This window comes from Mustelus asterias, chromosome 6 (assembly GCF_964213995.1).
Source record: "Mustelus asterias chromosome 6, sMusAst1.hap1.1, whole genome shotgun sequence".
In the NCBI taxonomy this organism is placed as follows: domain Eukaryota; kingdom Metazoa; phylum Chordata; class Chondrichthyes; order Carcharhiniformes; family Triakidae; genus Mustelus; species Mustelus asterias.
Window position 1 is genome coordinate 106,679,076 of NC_135806.1, and position 19,761 is coordinate 106,698,836.

General features: G+C 45.7%; 1 protein-coding gene across 1 annotated transcript in view; it reads right to left on the reverse strand.

Annotated features, from left to right (window-relative positions):
- Positions 1-1,084: 1,084 nt before the first annotated feature.
- Positions 1,085-19,761, reverse strand: part of msh3 (mutS homolog 3 (E. coli)) — a 278,450-nt gene continuing 259,773 nt past the window's right edge. The window contains exon 23 of the mRNA XM_078213881.1: positions 1,085-2,149. Coding sequence (XP_078070007.1) covers positions 2,068-2,149 — 82 coding nt within the window. The 3' untranslated portion in view covers positions 1,085-2,067. The remainder of the gene's footprint in view (positions 2,150-19,761) is intronic.

Genomic DNA, 19,761 nt, shown 5'->3' on the forward strand with positions numbered 1-19,761 from the left:
ACCAATACTGTACACAATACTCAGATGTGGTCTCACCACTGCCCTATACAACTGAAGTATAATCTTCCTACTTTTGTAATCAATTCTCTTCACAATAATCAATAACATTTTATTAGCTTGTAAAAGGATCAAAAACGAGAGGGCATAGATTCTAAATGATTTGCAAAAGAAGCAAATGCAATGTGAGAAAAATTATTTTCACACAACGAGCAGTTCCTGGAAATGTGGTGAAGGCAAGTTCAATCGAGGCATTCAAGAGGGCACTGGATAATTACTTGAATAAAAACAATGTGCAGGGGTACAGGGAAAAGGCAGGGGAATGGCACTAAGTCATGATGTTCATTTGGAGAGCTGGTGCAGACAGAATGGGCTAAATGGCCTCGTTCTACACCATAACAATTCTGTGATTCTGCGAGCTTTTCTAATTACTTGCTGTACCTGTATACTAGCCTTCTGTGATTCATGCACTAGGACACCCAGATCCCTCTGCTTCTCAGAGCTCTGCAGTCTACTTTCAATCTCATCCTGGTAAAACCTGGAAGAGAGTGGGTGATGTCGGGATCCTGATCCGATGTCATGCTCAAGAGATTTAACTCCCTGTACATACTCAAAACTGTCTCCCTTGCCTGGGAAAATCCTGCCCGTTAATTCTGGTCCCCTTTCCACAAATGCTGCCTGACCAGCTGAGCGCTTCCAGTTTTTATTAGAGCTGATATCCGGGGAAGCAGCATGTATTTCCTTCCATGTGCCCATCTGGGAAGGTTCACATTTCTGCCTGCTATCAAACAAACTACTTCAGTGATTCTGAACGGCAGGCCAGATCACACTTGGAGGTGGCTCTCAAGGTCAAAGGGGTCACTGAAACCCACTATCCGGTGAAGAATGGATTCCTGAATAAAACATTGAAAAGCTTCTGCTGCCATAAGGTAGATAAACTAAGATAAGGTATAGGAGGAGAATCAGGCTATTCGGCCCATCGAGTCTGCTCCGCCATTCGATCGAATGGCTGCCAACAATTAGTTTCTTTCTTCACAAAGTATGAAAAAATGAACGTAAGACATCATTCACGACTATCATAGAAATAACGGCACAACAAAATAAAATTATAATTTATTTGGTTTGGTTTACAATACATTACACACATACTGTTTTTGAATTTAACGCGGAATTACAATTTTTTTTTTAGGCGGACACGATTTTTTTTCCCTGCATTATTATTTCTCACCAATGGCGAGTTCAATTCCTGACAAAATACAGCATGGGTTAAACACAATCTTCCTGTTAAAAAGCAGCAGGTTCACACATGTCATCCTTTCCTGGTTCAGCTCCCTGCATGAGCAGCAATAAAGGGAATGTGAAGGGTAACTTTATTTCAACTAATTATTTTATTTTTTACAAAGTTTGCTTAGTTTCAACTTCACGGCATTCAGCGAAAAAACAAAGGGTTCAGCAGGGGGTGCGGAATCTACAGTTTCCTTTATCTTTAAAAAAAACCGATACAAAATGCAATCAGGATTCAGTGCTGAACAATGTTCTCTGTATTCAGTTTAGGGACTCTTTCCAAGATAGTATTTCTGGCAATACCTTCGTGAAATAGGCTAATTGTTATAAAAACACCTCGAGATTCTCTGGCTGAGGGTGAGAGGCAGATGTTCAAACTGTTGAGATTTGTGAGTGACATTAAAAAAAATCTTGATGCACAGAACTGGCAGTTGGGTAAGCAAAAGCAAAAAAGCCTCTAAATCAATTAAGAGGTGGTTGGCTGCTGTAATAGGAAGCAGAGTCCGTGAGGTTTGCTGGATGAATGAGCCAAGGTGGGCTGATTGTACTTCCCTATCTACGTGTATCTCGAGTTCCAGCATTTACATTGGAGAATGCAAACGCGAATGAATAAGGACAAAGCAGGAGCAAGTGTCTAAAACGCGACAGCTAACTTTATAGACAGTGCAAGGAAAACATCCCGTCAGCTTTGATGCAGAACCACAACATTCCTTCCAAACACACCAAAGCTGGAGATTAGCATCTCATGTAGATAGATTTATTCAAGAAAAGGGGAAAAATTAATCTCTACTTATTCACCATCACCCAGTCGATCAGTTCTTTCCCTTCGTCTATTTTCCAGACTTCAAAGAAGGATTTCATTTTCTTCCTACAAGAAATAATAATAACAGGGTGACAGATTGTACATGTGGCATTAAGATTTGGCTGTAATTTATCTGACAAACACAACTGAAGTGTTAAGAAGATTTTTGTGACTAATTATACGTCTTTCTTTGAAGCCATAGATTAAATCCCACCGTGATGTGGGAACAAAGTCCCGATTGTCTTAGTAATTACAACAGATAAAAATCCATATGTAGAATAAATATAAACAGTTTTAACCCATCTAAATGTTCGTGAATAAAAATACATATTTCTAAACAAATATTTGATAGTCCTCACTCTCCTTCATTGGTGTTTCTTCACAAGGGTTGAACACCCTCATTCTGCCAAAGCTGTTAATGTGGCTTTATGATCACCGGCAGGTAGATTCTTTACTCAGCTATTAGGAAGCATCTAGAAGTCAGAGGTGAATGAAATGATCAAAAAAACCACACAAATTTCAACTAACAGACAAGGGTGCATGTGGTCCACTCCCGCATCTATTTATGTTCAGTCATATCATTTACATCATTTTAAAAATTCATTTACAGGATGTGGGCGTTGTTGGCTAGGCCAGCATTTATTGTCCATTCTTATTTGCCCTTGAGGTGGTGGTGTTGGGAGCTGCCTTCTTGAACTGCTGCAGTCCCTGTGATGTACGTACACCCACAGTACTGTTAGGGAGAGTGTTAAGAATTTTGATCCAGCGACAGCGAGGGAATGGCAATATATTTCCAAGTCAGGATGGTGAGTGGCTTGGAGAAGTCCTTCCAGGTGGTGGTATTCCCATTTGTCTGCTGCCCTTGTCCTTCTAGATGGCAGCAGTCGTGGGTTTGAAAGATGCTGCCTAAGGATCCTTGGTGAATTACTGCACTGTATCTTGTAGATGCTGACACTGTTCGCCGATGGTGAAGGAGTGAATATTTGTGGATGGGATGCCAATCAAGCGGACTGCTTTGTCATGGATGGTGTCAAGCTTCTCGAGTGCTGTTGGACCTGAACTCATCCAGGCAGGTGGAGAGCGTTCCATCATATCCCTCGCTTGTGCCTTGTAGATAGTGGACAGGCTTTGGGGGGTCAGGAGATGAGTTACTTGCCGCAGAATTCCCAGTCTCTGGTAGCCACAGTATTTATATGTCCAGTTCAGTTTCTGTTATGAAACAAAATAGCCCCCAAACTTTCCAATGCTCTGCTGGACTTCAAACGTAACTGAGGCAGGTTACTTATCAATGGAAGCTACTGGAAAGCAGATGAGGTGTGACCGTGGATTTCCTATGCTACCTTGTGGAGGCGGAATCTCCATCTGTTCCTTTTGAGGCAAATATCAATGGGTGGCCGAACTGGCCTGGGGAATGCCCTCTGCTGGCAATTCCCACATTCCTGCTTTATTCAGGGACAGGAATACTGGAGGCAGACTCACCCAGTGAGATGAAGAATACTAACCAGCTGGAAGTGGGAGCCACCTGAGGAAATCTAAATTCCAGAAGAATAGCATTTTTATCAAAAAAAGAAACTTCACTGGGTCCCTTACACAATGTAGAAAAGCATACAAGGCAGAGGTGGGGGAAGCAGCCAGACAGTTTTTTCTTCAACTAATGGTGAGCAAGTGTCTGGATTTTGGGCTGTGCTGAGCAGGTGGGCACTTGAGATACACCAGAAATTGTGTTCGAGTCTGCCTGCCTTATGCAAATTAGGTGCCCTACCACTAACACCAATATATCGCTGGAGGGCATCAGCGGGCATGTTCTATATTTCAGGAACAGTGGGGAGAATTCCCCCATCCCGCTGTGCTGCTATTTGAGTGCAGTGGGCCGAGAGACTCCAGAGGCGGCCAATTCGCAATGTGTGTCCGGGTCTCTGCACCTCTCCCAGCGCCGTCAACGAACTGCTGCCCAATAAATGCACCAGCTCATTGTAATATAATTTAAATGTGATTAGCCAGCCTGGGACTGAAGTCTCCAGGCCCCCCCCCCACCCCGCCCCCCCCCCCCCCCTGCCCTGTATTTCACTCCAGTGGGGTTTACTATATCTCCCCATTTACAGGGAGCTGGCGGCCCACTGGAATGAAGGGGGGGGGGGGGGGTGCAATTGAGGCCCCCCAGGGGGTTGGGCGGCAGGGATGTGCTCGCTGGGCATTGCCACCTTGGCAATGCCTGCTTGTGCTCCTGGTACTGCCCCAGGAGCAAAGTGCCAATGCCCAGGGGGCATCTTGGCACTGCACACTGGGAATGGGGCAGTGCCAAGAGGTGGGCCTGATGGGGGTGGAGCCTCTGGGAGGCAATCTGCAGGGGTGGGAGGTGCCCACTGCCACTTTGCAGTCGGGATCGGTGGGGGAGGGGGGAGGCCAGCGATCGGGTCTGGCTATCAGGGTTGGGGGGGGGGGGGGGGGGGGGTGGGGGCAGCCTGCTTGGGGGGGTTGCTGGGAGGTGGGAAATCTAGTTCACACTGAGACGAGACCACGGGCAGTGGGGGGGGGGGTCAAGGCTGGTCCATGTTTGGAGGATCAGCGATCAGGCCATGAGGGAATCATAGAAACCCTACAGTGCAGAAAGAGGCCATCTGGCCCATCGATTCTGCACCAACCACAATCCTACCCAGGTCCTACCCCCTTATCCCTAGAGAGTTGGAGGGCCGGTGATGCAGGGGTCGTGGGGCTGGCTGGCAATCGGGAGACCGGCAGACAGGAACCATTGCGCATCCGCCAATCTCCGCAATGACAGATCGGCGCATGCGCAGTGGCCCACTCAGCGCTATGTTGCCGGCCTCTCCAGCGGGAATAGTTTCCAGCACACTGGTTTCTGGAGTGAATGATCCTTGTGCACTCTCCAGTGCATAGAGTGTGGGAAATTCATTTTGAAACCCCCGCTGAAAAAAAACAGTGCGATTTACTCCAGTTTTTACATGAATTTGACACTTGGAATTTTTTTGGGAGAATGCCACCCACTAACTCTCAATGTTGGTTACAAAATGTGATCATGGGTTGGACAGTTTTAATCCTCTTAATAATCACCCTCATGTTTCAGGGGCATTTTACCCAGACTGCTCTCAGGACTGAGATCACTAGATCTTTGTTATTTAAGTTATAAAGGAATATGGAGCAAAGGTAAGTACAAGGAATAGAATCATGGAAAGTGTAGAAAGAGGCTCCTGGTCTTAGCCGGCCAAAAAATCATACACTCAGCCTAATCCCATATTGCAGCATTTGGCTGAAGCCCTGCGTGTTCCAACACTTCAGGTACACACCCAGACACTTTTTTAATGAGTTGAGGGTTTCCGTCTCTACCCTTTCAGACAGTGAGTTCCAGACCCCCACAACCCTCTGAGTAAAATGTTTTTCCTCATCTTCTCTTTAATCCTTCTACCAATCACTTGAAACCTATGCCCCCTAGTCACTGATCTCTCTGCTAAAGTAAATAGACCCTTCGTAATTTTGTACACTGCAATTAAATCTCCCGTCAGACTCCTCTGTTCCAAGACCAAAACAGCCTATCCAATCATTCCTCGTAGCTTCAATTTTCCAGTCCTGACAATATCCTTGTAAATCACCTCTGCACCCTCTCTAATGCAATTACATCCTTTCTGTAATGAGGTGACCTGATCTGCACACAAGTTGTGGCCTAACTAATGTTTTAGTTGGTTCCTGCATATCCTCCCTGTTCTTATATTCTGTGCCGCAGCTAATAAATGAAAAGCTTCCATATGTTTTCTTAACCCATCTTATTGACCTGAACTGCTACCTTCAGGGATCTGTGGATATTCACTCCAAGGTCCCTCACTTCCTCTATATCTCTCAGTAACCTCCCATTTATTGTGTAATCTTTGAATTACAGAAACTCTGCAAAAAGGGTGGCGTGGACAAGTTGGGCCGAAGGGCCTGTTTCCATGCTGTAAACCTCTATGACTATGACTCTGTGACTATGCAGAAGGAAGCCATTCGACCCATTCAGCCTGCACCGACAACACCCAGGCTCTAACCTGCAACCCCATGTATTTACCCTGCTAATCCCCCTGACACTAAGGGGAAATTTAGCATGCCCAATCCACCTAACCTGCACATCTTTGGACTGAGAGGGGAAACCGGAGCACCCGGAGGAAACCCACGTAGACACGGGGAGAACATGCAAACTCCACACGGACAGTCACCCGAGGTTGGAATGAACACGGGTCCCTGGCGCTGTGAGGTAGCAGTGCTAACCAGTGTGCCGCCTATGCTTTGTTTGACCTCCCCAAATGCAACACCTCACATTTCTCTTGGTTGAATTCCATTTACCACTTTTCTGCCCACAAAACCAGTCCGTTGAGATCTTCCTGCAGTCCACAGCGATCCTCCTCGCAATCAACCATGCAGCCAATTTGTGTGTCATCTGCAAACATCTCGATCATTCTCCCATATTTACATCCAAATCATTTATTCTGACAAGCAGGCACCTAGTATTAAGCCCTGTAGAACTCCACTGGAAACAGCCTTCCAGTCACAAAAACATCTATCAACAATTATGCTTTGTTTCCTGTCACTGAGCCAATTTTGTATCAAGCTTGCTACATTGCCCTGAATCCCACGGGCTTTTATTTTTTTAACCAGCCTGCCATGTGGGGCCTTGTCAAAAGCCTTGCTCAAATCCAACTGCACTGCCCTCATCAATCCTCCTTATTATTTCCTAAAAAAAAATGCAATCAAATTAGTCAGACACAACCTTCCATTAATAAAGATGAAAGCAAACACTGAAGAGTCATCCAGACTCGAAACGTTAGCTCTGTTCTCCCCACAGGTGCTTGCAGACTTGCTGAGATTTTACAGCATTTTCTGTTTTTCTTCCATTAACAAATCCATGCTGACAGTCTCTGATACTCTGGACCTTTCTAAGTGACAGTTTATCCTGTCCCTCAGAGTCTATCGCTCACTCCCTTTTTAAACAAAGGTACCACGTTAGCAGGCCGTCCAGTTCTCCCATCACTCCTCCAGATGGAAAATGACGGTCAAATCCTCTGTTAATGCCTCCCTGCTTTCTTTGAACATTCTGCGGTAGATCATCTGGCCCTGGACCAGGATATTCCAGCCGTTCACGTCCGTGATTCTCTGATCCTGCTGCAGTGAACGGAGATTTGACGGAGGGCAAAATTCTCCTTTCTCGCAGCGGCTGCAGAGTGAATGGCTGGAAAATCCCGACCTGGTGGTTTAGCCACATTCAAGGAATTGGGATGCTGCTCAGCCACGTTCTTCTCGAATGGGTGAGCAAGCTCGAGGGGCTGAATGTACTACTCCTGACCCAACTTCTTATTTTTCCATCACTGTGCTGATAAATGTCTAACAGTAACATTGCCAGTGTGATTCACATGCTGAAAAGAGTAGACTAACTCATTTTGAAAAATTCCATACATGTGTTTTTAATCAGTTAAGTTAAAATGTGACAGGCGAATGCAAAGGTTGTACAGCTTGCTAATGATAAAGGATGAAGCATCTAAAATGATGAACTCTTTCAGAGCTCAGGATATTATTCTTTTTTGAAATGGAGGGGGGGGGGGGGGAAACAGTTTGGGAAACATATGAGAAGCTTTGCAAGGTCTCTGGAGTAGAAACAAAGTGATCATCAGTGAAGTGTTTCCACTCCGAAAATGATCTTCTCAAGGCCTAAAGTTAATTAGTTTCTTTTAGAGTCTCACTGGAAATCTTGCGTGTGTGATTATTGAGCTCACAGAACCTGGCACTTCGTGGAGCAAATGAATACACATGGAAAGAGCAAACTGTTGGCTACCTCACAAGACACAATGGTTAGGAGATTGGAGTGCAAAAGCAACAAGATGTATTGAACAGGACCACAACAACAGTAGCAGGGTAGCCTCAAAAGTGTCTCACATCAAAGGACGTGGTTCCATGGACACTTCACGGGACTGACGTATATCCAAAGGTGAATGGTTAACCTTTATGTTTTTGTCTACATGTGAGCAAGGGGATTATTTTAGCAGGACGTGCTCTCAAAAGCAGCCAGTGTTTGCACACCCTGTATTGAGAAGAGCATTTGAAGCCTCCCGGTAAAAGTAAGCAGTCAAATTCAAAATTTATCCCACAAGGGAGTCATAAAATAATTCATGAGCATTGCAGGCATGAGTGCATTGTGTAACCCCCCACATCAGAGTTGAAATCCACATCAATTCTGTTTACACTACGTTTTTTTCTCCCGAGGCGTAATGATTTGTCTTTCAATTTTCCCAGGGATATTAAGAGCGATGGCTGATGCGTGCATCCGACCCTTCTGGAAAGCAATGTAATTAGGTCCCTGTTGCTGGAAACTGGCACAGAAAACTGGAGGTGATGTCCTGCAGCAGCTACATAAAGGAGTTCTGCTGCCAGGTACATTAAAACTGGTGGCCGATGAGGGTAAGTTGCCAAATATGAAGGACACAAAACACTTTGCCCACCAGAAAGACTTTGATGGCACAAAGAAATTCAAAATGGGTGCAACACAGGATGCTTCTTCTCCCCTTGGTTGCTGAGTGGCAAAATGGATTCTTGCGCGCTTTACAGACAAAGCATAGAGAAGGAAACGAGAGAGTGCAGAATGTAGTGTTACAGTCATAGCTAGAGTGTAGAGAAAGATCAACTTAATGCGAGGTAGGTCCATTCAAAGGTCTGACAGCAGCAGGAAAGAAGCTGTTCTTAAGTCGGTTGGTACGTGACCTCAGACTTTTTGGAAGCATGTCCAGGGTACGTGGGGTCCTTGAGAGTTTCTCAAAATGGACAATTGCCTAATGAATCTACATTGCACCCTCTCTACAGTTTCAACATCTTTCTTGTAGAACAGGGCACAAAAACTGCACAAAGTACTCGAATAAGGTGGGCGTAGGGAGTGCTGTCCTATAATTACTCTGCAAGATGAAATTGGAGATAATCTTTCAAGTTGAACTGAAATTTAGCTGAACCAAAGAAAGCAAATCGTGGTTATGAAAAGAGCTGTTTCATCAGGCAATTACCAGCAGAGTGCCACTGGTGTCATTGTCGAGGCTGTTAATGTTTACAAGGTGTTGGGGCCAAAAACAAAGCTATCCAAGTTAGCAGATGACACCAAACTGAGGTGGTGGGGAGGAAATCCAACAGTAGAAAACAAGCAAAATCAAATGGATCTGTACGAATTGGGAAGGAGGACCAGTGGCAAATAAAAATGGAAAGTGACGTGTTAAAAATATTCTTCTGCCATTTGCCCTAAAGCTCTTGCATTTAATTCTATATCCATGTTTTCCTTAACCCTCAGCTAATCCAAACAGTCTGTTTTCATCCTGCCACACACCACTGCTGTCAAATCACCATAAAACATACCCAATTTATCAAGTTTTTCTTTACATTGAGAGTTTTAAAAAATTTATTATTGTCACATGTATTAGTATACAGTGAAAAGTATTGTTTCTTGCGCGCTATACAGACAAAGCATAGAGAAGGAAAGGAGAGAGTGCAGAATGTAGTGTTACAGTCATAGCTAGGGTGTAGAGAAAGATCAACTTAATGCGAGGTAGGTCCATTCAAAAGTCTGACAGCAGCAGGAAAGAAGCTGTTCTTGAGTCGGTTGGTACGTGACCTCAGACTTTTTGGAAGCATGTCCAGGGTATGTGGGGTCCTTGAGAGTTCCTCAAAATGGACAATTGCCTAATGAATCTACATTGCACCCTCTCTACAGTTTCAACATCTTTCTTGTAGAACAGGGCACAAAACTGCACAAAGTACTCGAATTGTGGTTTTAGTAAGGTTTTGTAGATTTGCCATTACATTTTATACCTCTTGCCATAAAACCCAGTGCCTTTTGTTATGGCCTTATCCACCCAAGGTATGTCTTTATGAGCTTAAATTCCCAAATCCCTTTGCTCTTTCATATTACTCAGCATTCCCTATTCAAAGTATGCCGAGTATATTTTTATTTAACTTTTTTAAAAACAGAATGCATCACGTCATTTACTGACAGTAAATGCCATCTGCCTCGGTTATTTACTATGCTGTCCATGTTAGGATTGTTTGTCTGCTAATATGGACACCACTCCCTCTCACCTTATTATCCAAACACGCTCAACAGACATCATCACAAGACAAAACTCCAAAGGACATCACTCCCTACTCCCAACCACTTTGAGAAAGTGTCTTAACTCGATCTCTCTGATTCCTCCCCTCTAAGCAGATGGCCCACTCTTGCTCCTTTTTCTCATGAATAGTGCTCACCTTTCCCAGTGGGGTTGCTGGTTAGCCATCCCTTTGGCCCCTCCCACATATGTGCCAGCTGTCCTTCCTAATTGGGTGGCAAACGTGGAGGCAACCTACTAATTGGCCACCTCCTGTAAAGTTAATCTGGTCGATGCGATAGTGAAGCAGGCGGGGCTTGGACCCGGAAATGGCCCTAATGTCTGGCTTCCCGTGCCCACAGCAAAAATTCAGTCAATTGAAAGTAAAAGGGATGGCCTGTGGGAGCTAGTAGCACAAAGTTAGTTCCTAAATATGTGAGGAGGCTATTTCACGGAATGACTGATGCTTAATTACAATTGTGCGTGAAGGATTTAATCTATGGCATTGTTTGATTTTAGTTAGGAAACATGACAGGGAATCTATAGAAACAAAACTGTTAAATAATGGAGGTTTATTCTATGACAATAGTTTATTCAATTCGATTATATTCATACATACATGGGAGAGCTTTTCCACCAGCTGATTTCCTATCGCTCCTTGACACTGTATACTGGTTATATCCTTTCACAGTAAGAAGTTTAACAACACCAGGTTAAAGTCCAACAGGTTTATTTGGTAGCAAAAGCCACACAAGCTTTCGAGGCTCTAAGCCCCTTCTTCAGGTGAGTGGGAATTCTGTTCACAAACAGAACTTATAAAGACACAGACTCAATTTACATGAATAATGGTTGGAATGCGAATACTTACAACTAATCCGCTCGACAATCACCAGGCAAGACTGTTCTCTTCCTGTTGGGGAGCACTTCAGCGGTCACGGGCATTCGGCCTCTGATATTCGGGTAAGCGTTCTCCAAGGCGGCCTTCGCGACACACGACAGCGCAGAGTCGCTGAGCAGAAACTGATAGCCAAGTTCCGCACACACAAGGACGGCCTCAACCGGGATATTGGGTTCATGTCACACTATTTGTAACTCCCACAGTTGCGTGGACCTGCAGAGTTTCACTGGCTGTCTTGTCTGGAGACAATACACATCTTTTTAGCCTGTCTTGATGCTCTCTCCACTCCCATTGTTTTGTTTCTTAAAGACTGGATTAGTTGTAAGTATTCGCATTCCAACCATTATTCATGTAAATTGAGTCTGTGTCTTTATAAGTTCTGTTTGTGAACAGAATTCCCACTCACCTGAAGAAGGGGCTTAGAGCCTCGAAAGCTTGTGTGGCTTTTGCTACCAAATAAACCTGTTGGACTGGTGTTGTTAAACTTCTTACTGTGTTTACCCCAGTCCAACGCCGGCATCTCCACATTATATCCTTTCATCCAAACATACCACAATCAAAGTGTATTTGGCATCCAGCACTTCTGTGGCTAATGTCTTGGCTACCATCCAAAAGAGAAATCTTGAAGAATTGTCATTCTGTTAAGCCTCCATTTGGAAATGGATTATGAGATAAAATTGTACCAGAATAAGAAGCTGGATCCCTCAACAAATCAAATCCTTGATTATTTCGAAAATTCGCTAGATCGTGGATTAATCTGCTTTCCACCATTCGGTTGATGGAACTCCGACATCTATCCACTCACTAAGGAATGGAGCTAGTGTTCTGATATACAGCTACTATTCTGCAAATTCATATTCTCACCTTTTGAGGATGCAGCCCTCAGTCATATGAAGCAGCAATTAATGAAGACTACTGACTTTAGCTGTGTGGGTGAACAGTTCAAAAAAAATGAATATTTTATATTTTAATATCATGTGTTGACACTTGCAAGGACAATACATTTTTTACAGAGTTGGCAGTCACCCAGTCTCCCAGTTTATGTAATAATGTCAATGCGGATCACTTGAAAGGTGGGAATATACGCGGGGTGGTTTAATAGATTCAAAATTGCCTGAAACAGGTTCTGTAGCTAAGAACATGTTATCAGAAATGTTTCATGTTAGGACTCACATCATGGCAAAATGAAGTGAAGTGTTTGTAATATTATTGTACGCTTCACTGTCACATCTCTTACGTTGCCATCAAATACATAATCAGCTACTTGTAGATGGATGCAGTTTGCAGCCAGAGAAATGCAAATTCAAATTATTTTCAGACACGGTAAATTTGAATGAAACAGGACATGTTTGAAAAAAAATGCCAAGAATTCCTAGGGGATCAAATCGAGAATACTCAGTGAACCACGACTGTGAAGCGTTATTTATTTCAATCATGATCATCAACAAACCAACTTCTTTGGTTGATATGAAACGAATTACAAAACTGCTTCATTTTAAAATGTTGTTTTGTCCAAAAGCACTGATTCAGTTTACCGAGAGTTTAATACCTTTAATACTTTCCAGCAGATTATTACTTAGCAGCTGTCAGTGACAGCAGCATACCACGCTGCATGACTGATCTACGCATTTTGAATACAGCGTATCTCTCAGAAAATAACTTTTTTTTTGGTTTATATTGATTTTCATCCCTTGTCACAGAGAGGTGAGCTCATCACTCAACCTTGGATGGAACAGAGGTTGCTCCTGTTGTCATCCTTAGATGCAAAGGAGAGCATTTTTGTATTAACTCCCAACAAAATAGCAGGGAGACTGGAGGCTGGTGTAGTACAGGTGACTTCTACAGGTTCACTTCAGTGTTTATAGGGTGACATCTAAACAAGCTTGGAACCCACTGTATTGATCAACTTTGTGACACGGTGAGCTCACCATTCTGGGTAATATGAAATCTTTTCAAATCCACGATACAATTCTCATCAATATCTTGGTAATGTTTAGCTGGAGTATGAACTTCCCACTTGAGAATGTGAGAAATTCCTAGTAGCCTTGTGAGCACAGCCATACTACCTGGATAGTTACAGACAATCTGATTCACACTGGACATCTGATTCTTGTGGGGTTCAAATTTCAACTTTAGGAATGGTATGACTTCCTCTCTGTGGTAAACCACTGTTAAGCTTATTGCCTGTGTGTGTGTGACATGCCTGGACATGCCCCTGCCGGAGACTCCTCCCCCCCCTGGTCCAGGTATAAAGGTGACTGCTCCCCACCCCCCTGCCTCAGTCTCTGGACCAGTTCATCAGCATGGGTGTGCTCCAAGTCTTTTGCGAATAAAAGCCTATTTGTTCTTGCATACAAACTAGTCTTTGCTTGATTGATAGTGCATCAATTTCATTCGCAAAAAGTTTTGGGATGGAGCAGATACTAAAACCCGATAGACTGGAATTGGATCCTCAAGCCGTAGGAGCCTCTAACAGCTTCGATCACTGGCTGCGATGTTTCGAAACTTTCCTCACTGCCTCTGCCTCCCGGACCGAAACCGACAAGTTACACGTGCTCCACGCCCGGGTAAGCGATCAAGTATTCTTGATGATTAGAGACGCTGAAACTTACGAGGATGCGATCGAACTTTTAAAAGGCCAGTACAACAAACAGTCTAATGTAATCTACGCCAGACATCTTCTGGCTACTCGCAGACAACAGCCAGGCGAATCGGGCGACCAATTCCTGCGTGCGTTGCGAGCACTTGGCAGGGCCTGCAACTGCAAGGCCGTAACAGCCGCCAAAACACTGAGGACTTAATCAGAGATGCCTATGTCACAGGTATCAGGTCGAACTATATCTGACAACGACTGCTGGCACAGGGTGGGCTGGACCTACAAAGGACTGTGGCGCTTGCCGACTCGTTAGAGGTAGCCTTCCGTAATCTCGAGGCCTACACTCCCGACCACATCGTGGACGCTGCAGTTGCCGCCACCTCTGTACCCGGGAGGGCCGCAGGCCTACGCCATGTCCCACCAATGATCCGACCACTGCAGCAGTCTCCGGAGGCCCGAAGTGCTACTTCTGCGGCCTGGGGAAGGACCCCCAACAATGCTGCCCGGCGAAGGATGCGATCTGCTCTGGGTGTGGAAAGAAGGGCCATTACGCGAAGGTATGCATGGCGAAATCGACCTCCAAGCCCAGTAGCGCCGCGTGCGACCCGCGGGGGCCGCCATCTTGGGCGCCATCAGCTGCGTGTGAGCCGTGCAGGCCGCCATCTTGGATGCCGTCAGCCGCGTTGCAAAATCCAACAGTGGCTTCAGTTACGCTGGACCAATCCAGGCCTCACCAACTCGCCAGGTCCATGATGGACATCGAGGTAAACGGTCGCACTACAAACTGTTTATTTGACTGTGGGAGTACGGAGAGCTTCATTCACCCTAACACAGTGAGTCGCTACGCCCTTTCAGTACTGCCAGTGAAGCAAACGATCTCCATGGCTTCAAAGTCCCACTCGGTGGGTGTCCTCGGGTACTGCGTGGCAACCCTGACTGTACGGGGCACAGTGTACAAAAACATCAGGCTCCTCATGCTGCCACAACTCTGCGCTGCCGTACTCCTGGGGCTAGATTCCCTGTGTCACCTTAAGAGCGTCACCATGGAGTGTAATGGGCCTTTTCCCCCGCTCTCTGTTTGCAATCCACCAGTTCTTAGATCGCCCACCGCGCACCACCTGCAACCTCTCGACCCTTAAAGTCGCCCCTCCCTCACTGTTTGAAAATCTCACCCCCAACTGCAAGCCCATCGCCACCAAGAGCAGACGGTACAGTGCTGGAGACAGGGCTTTTATCAGGTCCGAAGTACAACAGCTCCTAGGGGAGGGGATCATCAAGGCCAGTACCAGCCCCTGGAGAGTCCAAGTAGTAGTAGTTAAGACTGGGGAGAAACATCGCATGGTCATTGACTACAGTCAGACCATTAATCGCTACACGCAGCTGGACGCGTACCCCCTTCCCCGCATCTCTGACATGGTTAATCAGATTGCGCAATATCGGGTGTTCTCCACCATCAACTTAAAATCTGCATACCAGCAGCTCCCTATCCGCCCGGAAGACCGCCAATATACTGCCTTCGAGGCGGATGGCCGCCTCTATCACTTCCTTAGGGTCCCCTTCAGCGTCACCAACGGGGTCTCGGTTTTCCAGCGTGAGATGGACCGAATGGTAGACCAGAACAGGCTGCGGGCCACTTTCCCGTACCTGGATAACGTCACCATCTGCGGCCATGGTCAGCAGGACCACGACGCCAACCTCCACAAATTCCTCCATACCGCCACTCTCCTAAATCTGACCTATAATGTGAAGTGCGTATTCCGCACACGCCGCCTCGCCATCCTTGGTTGTGTTGTGGAAAACGGGGTCATCGGTCCCGATCCCGACCGCATCCATCCCCTCCTGGAACTTCCCCTCCCCACCAGCCTCAAAGCACTGAGGAGATGCCTGGGCTTCTTCTCGTATTACGCCCAGTGGGTCCCCAATTATGCGGATAAAGCTCGTCCGCTCATCAAATCCACCTATTTTCCCCTGATGGCAGAGGCCCGCCTGGCCTTCGACCGCATCAAAGCAGACATCGCGAAGGCCACGATGCACGCTGTAGACGAATCCATCCCGTTCCAGGTGGAGAGGGATGCGTCTGACTTCGCCCTAGCCACCACCCTTAACCAGGCGGGCAGACCCGTGGCCTTCTTCTCATGAACCCTCCAAGGCCCTGAAATTCGACACTCCTCTGTCGAGAAGGAGGCCCAAGCCACAGTGGAAGCTGTACGGCACTGGCGCCACTACTTAGCTGGTAAACGATTCACCCTACTCACGGACCAACGGTCAGTTGCATTCATGTTTAATAACACGCAGCGGGGCAAGATCAAAAATGATAAAATATTGAGGTGGAGAATGGAGCTTTCCACCTACAATTACGACATCTTATTCCGGCCCGGGAAGTTCAATGAGCCCCCATACGCCCTGTCCCGGGGAATATGTGCCAGCGCACAAATAGACCAATTGCAGACTCTCCACAACGACCTCTGCCACCCGGGGGTCACCAGGTTTTTTCACTTCAATAAAGCCCATAACCTGCCCTACTCCACTGAGGAAGTCAGGTCTATAACCAGACACTGCCAGGTCTGCGCAGAGTGCAAGCTGCACTTCTATCGGCCAGACAGAGCACACCTCATAAAGGCCACCCGCCCTTTCAAACGCCTAAGCGTCGACTTCAAAGGCCCCTCCCCTCTTCTGACCACAACATATACTTCTTCAACGTCTTTGACAAATATTCACGTTTCCCCTTCGCTATTCCCTGCCCGGATAAGACCTCGGCCACGGTCGTCAGGGCCCTGCACAGCCTCTTCACCCTGTTCGGTTTCCCTAGCTATATCCTTAGCGACCGGGAACCTCCTTTATGAGTGATGAGCTGCGACAGTACCTGCTCTCCAAAGGCATAGCCTCGAGTAGGACCACCAGCTACAACCCCAGGGGGAACGGACAGGTAGAGAGGGAGAATGTGACAGTTTGGAAGGCCGTTTTACTAGCTCTGAGGTCTAAAGGTCCTCCAGTCACCCGCTGGCAAGAGGTCCTCCCTGATGCACTACACTTGATTAGATCACTCCTTTGCACAGCTACCAATGCTACCCCTCACGAAAGAATGTTTGTTTTCCCCAGGAAGTCCTCCTCAGGGACCTCACTACCATCGTGGCTGACATCCCCAGGCCCTGTCCTGCTCCGGAAGCATGTGAGGACCCATAAGTCGGACCCCCTAGTCGAAAGGGTCCAGCTCCTCCATGCCAACCCCCAGTATGCCTATGTGGCGTACCCCGACGGACGGGAGGACACGGCCTCCATTCGAGACCTGGCACCCGCGGGTGCCCCAGGAACTACAACGACCCACAACCCCACACTCCCAACCCCCGTATACAGCACGCCTGAGCCCCAGGAGCCGCCACCATGCATCCGACAATCGGAAGGGACTACAGACAACTCGAGCGACTACGGCCTGGCGCCTGAACCAACACGGCGGCCACCGGAACCGACACCACAACCGGCACTACGGCGGTCGCAGCGGCAGATCAAGCCTCCAGAGAGACTGAATTTGTAAATTTGTAATTCTGTAAATATCATTCCACCCACCTCACCCCCGCCGGACTCTTTTTTAAAAGCAGGGGGTGAATGTGGTAAACCACTGTTAAGCTTATTGCCTGTGTGTGTGTGTGACATGCCTGGACATGCCCCTGCCGGCCCTGCCTGAGACTCCTCCCCCCCGGTCCAGGTATAAAGGTGACTGCTCCCCACCCCCCTGCCTCAGTTTCTGGACCAGTTCATCAGCATGGGTGTGCTCCAAGTCTTTTGCGAATAAAAGCCTATTTGTTCTTGCATACAAACTAGTCTTTGCTTGATTGATAGTGCATCACTCTCTATTTGGAAATTGCAAAGTAGAAGGAATAAAATCTTCATGCTGTCTGCTTTTGTATTAACAATAGTGTGGGACAGTAACCAACCTTTTATCTTTACATCGACATCACTACAAGCAGATTCTATAGCATATCTTGATAGCATAGGAAAAATTCTCAGAGGTATATAGCATGCTAACTGTCTTTCCCACCAAGGCTTTGGTGGCGATTCTTCAGCAGTAAGGGAGAAATAAAGTCCAACTGGTTCACCAGATCCATGTCCTTAAAAAAATGCATGGAGTCAGAGGATGTAGCTGATCCTGCCTTTCAAGATTAAGAAAACAAGTCCAGAATGTGATCGCTTAACCAACTGAGAACGAGCTGTCTGTTCTGGCTCAGACCGAAAACTTTAGAGATGTTGAATGCAAATTTGACCCCTGGGTGAGGGGTACTGAATAATTCATAAGCACCAAAGAGACTGTGGTACTTTCATGAGCAGAACAATCTGTCCATACAGCCCGCGATTGAGTGCTCTACTTATACAACTTTTACTTTGTTGTGAGCCTGTATTAACATCAGGTTTTTGATTTACCGTCCCTTTTTTTTGTTTCCATGGACTGTTGTTTGTGGAGGTAGTACTCAGCTAGAAGATGCTCAATGATGCCAGCGTGAAAGAATCACAGTGAGAGTGCATTCAATTTCTAAAGCGACTACTTACTATGATGTGTAACAATTGTTCATTAGAGAGAACTGGCAGTGTTAGAGTGTGTGCAATAATGGGTTATGTAATGTAAAGGGAATGTTATTTTTTCAGTAAGCGTTGTGTTTGAGCAGCTTTAGCGGTGAAGACCTTTTGGCCTCATTTGGATGGTACAGTTGTGATTTTTCATATAAGAGACCCTCAAACAAAAATAGATGAACTAAATTCTTACGCTGAAAACAGAAGCATATTTAAACATTTTGCCGATGCGACATTTAATCAATTTATTCAAACTGCATTAAATAATAACTGCATGAGCCTAATTGTCACATATATCTGAAACATCCCTAAACCTACTGAATGCTGTGGATACTAACAGCGTAATCTTCCAAACTGTGAACCACTGAGTAATTCTTCTGTACAGAACCGCGTTCATGCCTAACATGAGTGACCATCATTACACAAGAGCAGAAACACGATGTAATTTCAACATTGCATTTTAATTGCCATTAGGAGGAACACTGAAAATTTAGCTACTAATTAAACATATGTGGATACTCGGGCTTCACAATCTAGCAGACATTCGCATGAAATATAACTTACAGAAAATGATGGTGTTTTTTGAATCTACTAGCCCTTCGGGTAAATATTATCTTAACCATCGTCATGATACAATTGGGAAAAGGAAAAGTCGCAGATGACATAGACTGCCCTCCCCTTTGAGGGGGAGAGCTGATGGGTGATGATTTAACCTGAGGATCACCACACCTCAGCCGAGGGGCAAGGTTGAGAAGGTCGAATCTTCACGATGATACTGACAAGACACCTTCAGTTACTATTAATCTATCAAACAGATTTGATAAAATCACACTGTCCCAGTATTTACTGGAGTGGGACATCTGGCAAAATGCCTCATTAGTTAGACTTTTACCCTCACTAAAAGGTACAAAAGTCTGAAGATACGTACCAACTTCTTCTCTGCTGCCATCAGACTTTTGAATGGACCTACCTCACATTAAGTTGATCTTTCTCTACGCCCTAGCTATGAGCTGCAACACTACATTCTGCGCTCTCTCCTTTCCTACTCTATGAACGATATGCTGTGTCTGTTTAGCACGCAAGAAACAATACTTTTCATTGTATACTAATACATGCGACAATAATAAATCAAATCAAATCACCCTCTCAGATCGAAATTATTTTGCCCTCTAACTTGCAGGAAGTGCGAGCTGATAAATTGGGGCAATGGGGCAGTCAGGGACTTGGGAGAATAGTGAGACCAACAATCTATCTCCTTAGCTAATGAAATCTAAGGATTGTGAAAGAAACAACAATGACGGAAATGGAGGCTGAATTAAAGTTTAATCAGGCATGGAGGGAGCAATTAAGAGAGAAATATATTGGAATGAGAGAGGATAATGAACGAGGGATGTGAAAGTGAAATAAAAACTGGAAACATTTTAAACTAGAAACATTTCTAACATGATTTTACTCCCAGCATGAAGGAGACGGCACTGTTTAAACATCCCTTTTCTGGGCTGGTGAAGTTGAGTGGCATTGC